Genomic DNA, 7,500 nt, shown 5'->3' on the forward strand with positions numbered 1-7,500 from the left:
TGCTTGCCTACCTGTCCTATGATTTTCGAACATCTAAAAAAATGGTATAATTGCCCATTTTTAACGGATTTTCACCCTAAAAAGGTCACATAGAATTTTCGGGAGCCTTTTCTCTGGCTGAAATTTTCGAAAAGTTAAGTTTTATTCCCTATAATTTTAGGATCACTAGACTTCCAGCTAGGAAATCCAAACAGATGAAAAATTTTGGGGGGATAAAAATATGCCTATATCTACCGTTTAAATACTAAAATACGTTTGACAATGCTATGCATATGTCTAAGTGGTTTTGAATTATATTCTCGTTGGGTGCCCCTGAATATTAACAAATCATTCACATTTGTACATTTACAAGGCCTAATTTAGAGATAACAAAGGGATAATAAACTTTTTTATTTCTCTCAAAGAGTACGCACGCTGTAATTGGCCAATTCCATGACATGGAGGACTAATTTAAAAGTTGGTTTTTATTGCAGGATTTAATGATCTGTAAATATCAAAAATATCTCACTAACAAATTAAACAACAAATGTAAGATCCGTGCCATTTCAAATGAAAAACTGCCGAACCTAACCATTGGTTTCCCCTCACGTGATAACCATATTTTTTACGAAGTAAAAGAAAACAAAATGTTTGCATACGAATAAAGTTCAGTCCCCGGAGGATGTAAAGTAACATGGCCACTTGACTTCCGCTCCCGTTTTCACCAACAACAGTCCACCTAAGGACTTCCATCAACTACCTCGAGTTGACCTTGAAACCTGCCCCGGAGTTTTTTAATAGCAGAGTCGCATATCCCAAGACGGCTTATGATCTCGAGAGCATCAAGCTGAAAGCGTTTTGTCCCCATAGCGTAGAGGTAAGGGTTCGTGAAGGAATTAACGGGATACACAAACACAAGAAAGAACTGAGCGGTACGAACGTTTATAAGCGTTTTTCCGTATATTGCTATGAGGCTCAAGAGCGCTATTGGAAACCAACAGGCAAAGTTTGTGATCACCAACATAGCCATTCGTTTGGCCACTCTCGTTTCATCGCGGTGACCGCTATCCCCAGCGCCGGAAAGTCCAAGACTGCAGTACATTCTACCATAACAGAACAGCACGAAGAAAAACGCTAATCCGTTGGTGGCCAATAGCAATGTAACATAGATCTTTGACAAGGTGCTTTCTACATCAAACGGAAGACATATCGCGACTTTCTTATAACTGCTGACTCCTACTTGGAGCAAAGGAAGAGCAGCCAATGTTATCGAAAAGATCCAACCAATTGCTATGAGAGCAACGATCTGTTTGATGCTAAGATGTTTCTCACGTTGTAAAGGATGTACAATGGTGAAATATCTTTCAACTGTGATTATTGTAAGCACAAATACAGCTAACTCCGTGGAGAATATGGAGACGAATCCAGCCACTTTGCATCCTGTGAGGTACTGCCAGCGATAAGCGAAGTTCTGGTATTCGCCAAGCGAGTAGCGATCCGCGATGACTAACATGCACAAAAACAAGCCCATGCAGAGGTTCGCGAACGCTAAATTGCACATCAGAATTTTGGTGATGGAGATCTTACGCTTACTCATAAACAGAACAAAGAGTTTGAAGGAATTCCCCAAGACGGCAAATACCATCGCTATCCAAGAACACACGCGCAGCACTTGCGAACCAAGTAAATCACCACAGGGATTGAACACGTCTTTCCGCTGTGCAGACGTGCAGGTCACTTGTTGTATCGGGGGTGACATTGTTTCCAGTATAACGTTACTAGGATCCACGCATGCGTTAGGAGGTAATGGCACAGCCCTTCTTCCATTCCTTTCATATGCATACGAGACATTGTTCGGCTTCGATGTTGCTGCTGTGGCTCTTGTTGTTGAAGATGTACTCCCGGTAGTCATTAGAGTCGGACGGTTGGTAGGGCAGATTATTCCTGAACGACCGTTTAATGGAGAAATTGGCGCATGCGTCCCCACTTCAGGCGAATAATGTTTCATGGTGGTTATAAGACAGCAGTGAAAGGAATATTCCACAACAGCTTTTTGGAGACTTACAAAAGGGACTATTGGTATTTCGTACAACTCTTTCGCCCCTTTGATGTAGAATTTTTCTAAGCTCTCCAAATTTTCGCCAGGTAAATGAGATATTTTTGTTTCCTGAAGGTCCCTGAAAGGAGCATATGTAACCTCAACTCTTTTTTTTAAAAGTTAACCCATTCACATCCCTCAACTGAATAGCCTACTGATGAAGAACATATATGCTTAAACTCCGTGTATAAGAGGATTTTCTAAGTGAAAGATCATTGAAAAAGAGAAATGATGCCGGCAGTTATGAAGTCAATTTAAGCAATTGTCTCTTATAGAGCGTTTTCACTCACGTGATCAGTAACCTTGTTTTTCCACCAAAACAAAAGAAAACGTTCGCATGATAATAAAGCTCAATAGACCATATTCGTATTCCCAGTATTGGACTGGAATTAGCTTGCAATGGAGGCTAATGCGGGGGAATATATTAAAAAGTATTTGTATTTGAAAAGATTTCCCCGCATTAGCCTCCATTGCAAGCTAGTTCCAGTCCAATACTGAGAATACGAATATGGTCTATTCCCGGAGGATTAGTTGGGTATACCAACATGGCCGCCATGACGTCACATGAAAACACTCTATGGACACGATCACATGACCTCTGTGATGCCGGTGCAATGATCTACCAACTGACCTATGAAGTCACAGTTAAAACAACTTGAGAGTTGTAAAAAAACCGGGAAAAAAATTAATGAAGTACTTCCATGTATTCTCTCTATCATACTGACTTGTTCCCCGATAAAGATGGGATTAGCTCTGGGGCGGCTTCATTATTAAATGGTGTAGCAACCTCGTTCCCAACGTCTGTCATCTTCTCGTCTCGCGCCCTAAAAGGGACGGGCGAATGCGAGACCCCTGGGACCGACGCGCGTTTGTGGTAGAGCAGGGTACAGCGTAATCGCGTGGTCGTGGGTTATAGTTCCGTGATATCCTGGATTTTTTCAACTACTGCTTAATGCGCCGATCAAATCGAACAAACTCCCCCCCCCCCCCGGGCATTTGACTATCGTCTCTGCCCGGGGGGTGGAGAATTTGACCTTTGCCTGCGTGGGGTGGGGAAAATTGAACCGGAAGTCTCAGGTTTCAAATAATTGTTTTTTTCGGGCGCCGAAGTCGCTAACAGCTATATAAAACACGTGTTTGGACGAGATGGAAGAGTTTAAAGGAAGAGATGTAGCATTTGTGAGCGATTGGCTTACAAAAAAGGTCCTCAAAAGGGGTTTATTAAAGACGGCAGGAGCCGACGACGATTGTTCTTTAATAGGGTATGACAGATAAATCTTTCAAATCTGACGATAGAGTAGGGCATTTGAACACCATTTTGGCCCGATGGGGCGGGAATTTGAGTGATAAAATCTTCAAAAGTTCAAATGCCCGGGCTTTGCCCGGGGGGGGGGGGGGATTTTGAACTTTCGAGTTGATCGCCGCATAACGTATTTGTTCAATTCACTTTAATGATCTTTCATTTAGCAAAAACTAAATAGCTTACTATTACATCTGCCGTACTTGTAGGTTACCAACCAGGAGTCCATGAGTAGGAAGCGGTACAACTTTTCTGTGCATTTAGTCAAAATTATGACAACTCTACTCTACTCTACTGTGTTCGTGTAACGGCGTTTTCACAGACCGATTTATTTTTAGGTTGAATTTCCCGCGAATGAGACTCCCACAGGAGCCCGATGACCAATTACAAGAAATTAAGCTGACGTCATAGGGTCACCGAACCGGAACTGCCTTTGTTTTTTGACCTAATTCGCGGGAAGGGCTAGTCTAAAAAAAACCTACTTGTGAAAATGCCGTTTCACAAACGCTGTATGGAAGTTGAACATTCCAGATGGGCTCCTGCGAAAGTTTATTTCCTTGCTCTATGATACAGCTTAAAGTTACGAAGCGTACAACACTCACAATACTCGAAGTTTAGGTCCTTCAAAAGCTCTCGGATGTATTTTCTGCAGTTTACTGCCTTTCGTTAGGAATCTTCGAAGGAAAACACAACAGCATTACACGTTTAGTGCAAGATAAGGAAAACATACTGGTTTCTGGTTTCTCTCCTTACGAGATTTTGGTCATAAAAAGTATGTCTTTTTTTCTGGATTTATAATTGTAGAGGCGTTTTGACCGTGGAAGATATTAAGAAGCTTAAGCAAGGAATACGACAACGGCCCATCGCAAGTATTTCGTGATTATTCCATCTTGCTCACCTTGTACAATACGGGCGAACTATCCTGTAACTGGATGGGGTACGAACGGTTTTAAAGTAAAAATAGAAGATGATTGGTTCATTGTTAAATGCTCACGTTGTCATCACGTTGTTTCACGTTTTTTTGTGAAGTACGGCAGAAAAATCACGAAAATTCGTGCTGCACGTGCAGCACGAATATTTTTCCTTTTTTAACCAATGATATTTTTGCTTTGTGGCATTGTGGTTGCCGTAGCCGTTGTCTTTGGGAACTTAAGCTGCGACAACGGCGACGGCAACGAGAATGTCATCTCAAAATATAAATTCGCGTTATTTTAATCGTTTCGTGACTATTTCAACCTTTTTAATATGACAAGGGCGTGGTAGTTCTTCAAAATTGACATTGGTCGGAACGACGGTTAATTTATGGGAAGAAATGAAAATATATCCTCAAGTGCTGGCGTTCTTCATAAAACCTCAAATTTGGCTATTTCACGTTGTAGCTCTGCTGACGACGGCAAAGAATCGAACAAAAGTGAAAAACGCACTAAACTATTATTTTTGCCTACTAAATATGTAAATTTGTTTCGTTCTTGTTGCCGTCGCCGCTGTCGTTGCTTAAGCTCCCTAATATCAGTGATAACACAAACACAGTGGTTGGTTGGTGTTCGGAGGACAAAGGGATCGAATATCGCAAGGGATTGTGGGGACAACTAGTTTCTATGCCGATTGGAGGTTTGGGCATCATTTTTATACGAAAGCCTCCATACCGTGTTCTTCCAAACAAAAGTGTAGATTTGAAACAAGCAACGGAAACTCTTGTAACATTCCCCACGAAGGGATGCTTGTTATTCAATCGTGACCCCTTTCCCTCTAATCCCTAGTCCGTAGTGCGCGCATGTGAAAATACAACTTACAGTTCCTTAAGTTTCTTGTTCTTTTCAAATACTAAGCCTGGCAACTCCGCAATATTCGTCTCACCAATGTAACTGGAAATTAAAAGAATTAAAGTAAATGAAAGAATACACCATACTAGGCTTTTGTATTTTTCTTTCTTTTTCCTCTCCACAATGGCTACGTCAAATGATCTAGCAAAGGGAACCTCTATCCTCCATACTTGGCCTAGGAGTCAAACCTTTCCGGAGTAGATTTATTTATAGAACGCCTCCCAATTGGAAGATTCAGCACGCCCACTGTTGCAAAAGACAATAAAGGAATGAAAAGGACCTTTATTTAAGTGTCTGTTAATTCTAGCGCTGGAGCGCTAATTGGGGACTTCGTAAACTGAAATTAACAATTAACGCAAATCAAGTCAAATATTGGTTTTTGATGAGAGGGAAAACCGGAGTACCCGCAGAGAAGAGGACCAAGAAACTCAATCCACACATGACGTCGAATCTGGGAATCGAACCCGGGCCACATTGCTCTCACCAAAGCGCCATCCCTGCACAATCAAACAAAGCTATCTCAGCCTCAAGCGAAATACGATACTTTTCGCGGCAAACTACATTTACTTGGGAAAGGGTTGATTCGATGAATTAGTGGAACTAGAGGCTCCCTTTGAGCTCCTGTCCATTGTGAACCGATAGCAGTGCATTTCGTATAAAGTACTAAACGCTTGTTGGTGTCACCGTGATAAATAGTGCAAAAAGAATAATAATACTGTCAGTCAATATATTTTAGCAAGATATGACAACAGCTCTAATAGACTTCAATGCCGACTAAAAAGCAAACACGACAAAATACAATTCGCATCTACTACTTACAGCCTTTCAAGATCTGTGTACATTGCCAACGTTGCAACATCAAGCTTTTTGATTGGATTGCCTGTCATTTCCCTGAAGTTTTACAATAATATAATCAAACAAGAAAAATGTACATTAGCAAAAGTATACAATACAAATTAAAGGGAAACTCTACTTCTTTACAAAAGAAAAACTGACTTTAATCCGCGGAGATCTCTGTTTGCAACCAATTTTGTTTTTAAATTCCATGCGTCTGTTCAGTAATAGATCACAGGAGACGTTAAATTGTGGTAAGAACATCATTGACACTCGGTTATGGCCTCGTGTGCTACTTTCTTGTTCTTATCACATTTTGACGTCGTCTGTGATCTATTACTCACGGAAGCGTAACGTTCATATACGCACGTACGCCCGTGCGTACAGCTCAAATCCGGGAATCCTTATTCCATGGAGGCATTAATTTTTTTAGTCATAAAATCGGGCCAAGTTTTTTACATTTCAAATTAAAGTAGTGTCTGTGTGTGAGTATTTCCAGTATCTTTTCATTAAACCATACAGGCCTGACCAAACGGATCCAACATCATCCAACATTAAAGCAAGCACAAGGCCGTGCGTCTGTTGATTCTCAACAGCCTTTACGGTGGTTAATTTACCTTTATCAGTCAACTCGTTTGATAAAACCATTCTCTGCTAGCAAAGGTCTCTTTTCGTTTGCGTTCGCTGGGCTGACGAATAAGAGAAAAGAGACTTCTACCATGGGTCGAAACTAGTGGAAAGTTTTTGGATTCGTGCGTATTCACATGAAAAACATTCGCGGATGTACAAATGTTTACACTAACTCGTTAAATCCGGTTACAAAAAGCTGTTTTATTACTCAAAATGGCACTCAAAGCCAAAATCAGAAAATACAGGCGCGTTAAACTAGACTTATAGTGAAGTGGAACTGTGACTCGGAATCGTTCGATGTTACTCATCACAACAAGATTCTGAAGGCCTCGAGTGGGAATCCATGAAGAGCAAATATGAGGACATATGAAGTGAATTTGTACGTTACGTGAATATGACGAGAGAAAAGATTCCCGGCACACAACACCAGTCTTTTTTCTCGTAAGAAAAATCGCCAGCAAAGTGCTGTAGATTCTGGTAACTCGGCCGCCATCTTGCAATCCAGAAGAATCGCGAGCGGGCTTAGACTATCCGGATTCGTGGGATACGTTGTTTACACAAACGAAAAGTTTCGGATTCAAATTATTCGGATACAAAGTTTCCATTTTGGATTCCGGATTCGTGACGAATTTGGGAACCTTTCATGCCGGATTCATGTTTATTTGTTGGTTAACACCAAAAGGAATCCTGTACTAAACCGTTCCTAAACTTTTTCTCTAGAATAAACGTAGTCTCACTTTGATTCAACCACCGTCCATAACCTTGGACAGCACTCTTCAAACCGCATGCCCCATGATATGTTTGCTGACTGCGACTTGAGCCTGCTATGTCTCGCA

General features: G+C 41.2%; 1 protein-coding gene across 7 annotated transcripts in view; it reads right to left on the reverse strand.

The window, feature by feature from the left end:
* The window catches only part of LOC138049779 (probable glycoprotein hormone G-protein coupled receptor), an 86,934-nt gene that overhangs the window by 56,763 nt on the left and 22,671 nt on the right, over window positions 1-7,500 (reverse strand). For 4 of the 7 annotated variants that reach the window (XM_068896194.1, XM_068896193.1, XM_068896196.1 and 1 more), the window contains exons 8-11: window positions 6,020-6,091; window positions 5,171-5,242; window positions 3,980-4,051; window positions 376-2,156 (exon numbers count right to left, since the gene is read on the reverse strand). The exons of the other annotated variants lie outside the window; for them this stretch is intronic. In XM_068896194.1, coding sequence (XP_068752295.1) covers window positions 719-2,156; window positions 3,980-4,051; window positions 5,171-5,242; window positions 6,020-6,091 — 1,654 coding nt within the window. In that variant the 3' untranslated portion in view covers window positions 376-718. Of the gene's footprint in view, window positions 1-375; window positions 2,157-3,979; window positions 4,052-5,170; window positions 5,243-6,019; window positions 6,092-7,500 lie in introns of those variants that run through there. 7 annotated transcript variants of the gene reach the window in all.

Source organism: Montipora capricornis, chromosome 5 (assembly GCF_036669925.1).
Source record: "Montipora capricornis isolate CH-2021 chromosome 5, ASM3666992v2, whole genome shotgun sequence".
In the NCBI taxonomy this organism is placed as follows: domain Eukaryota; kingdom Metazoa; phylum Cnidaria; class Anthozoa; order Scleractinia; family Acroporidae; genus Montipora; species Montipora capricornis.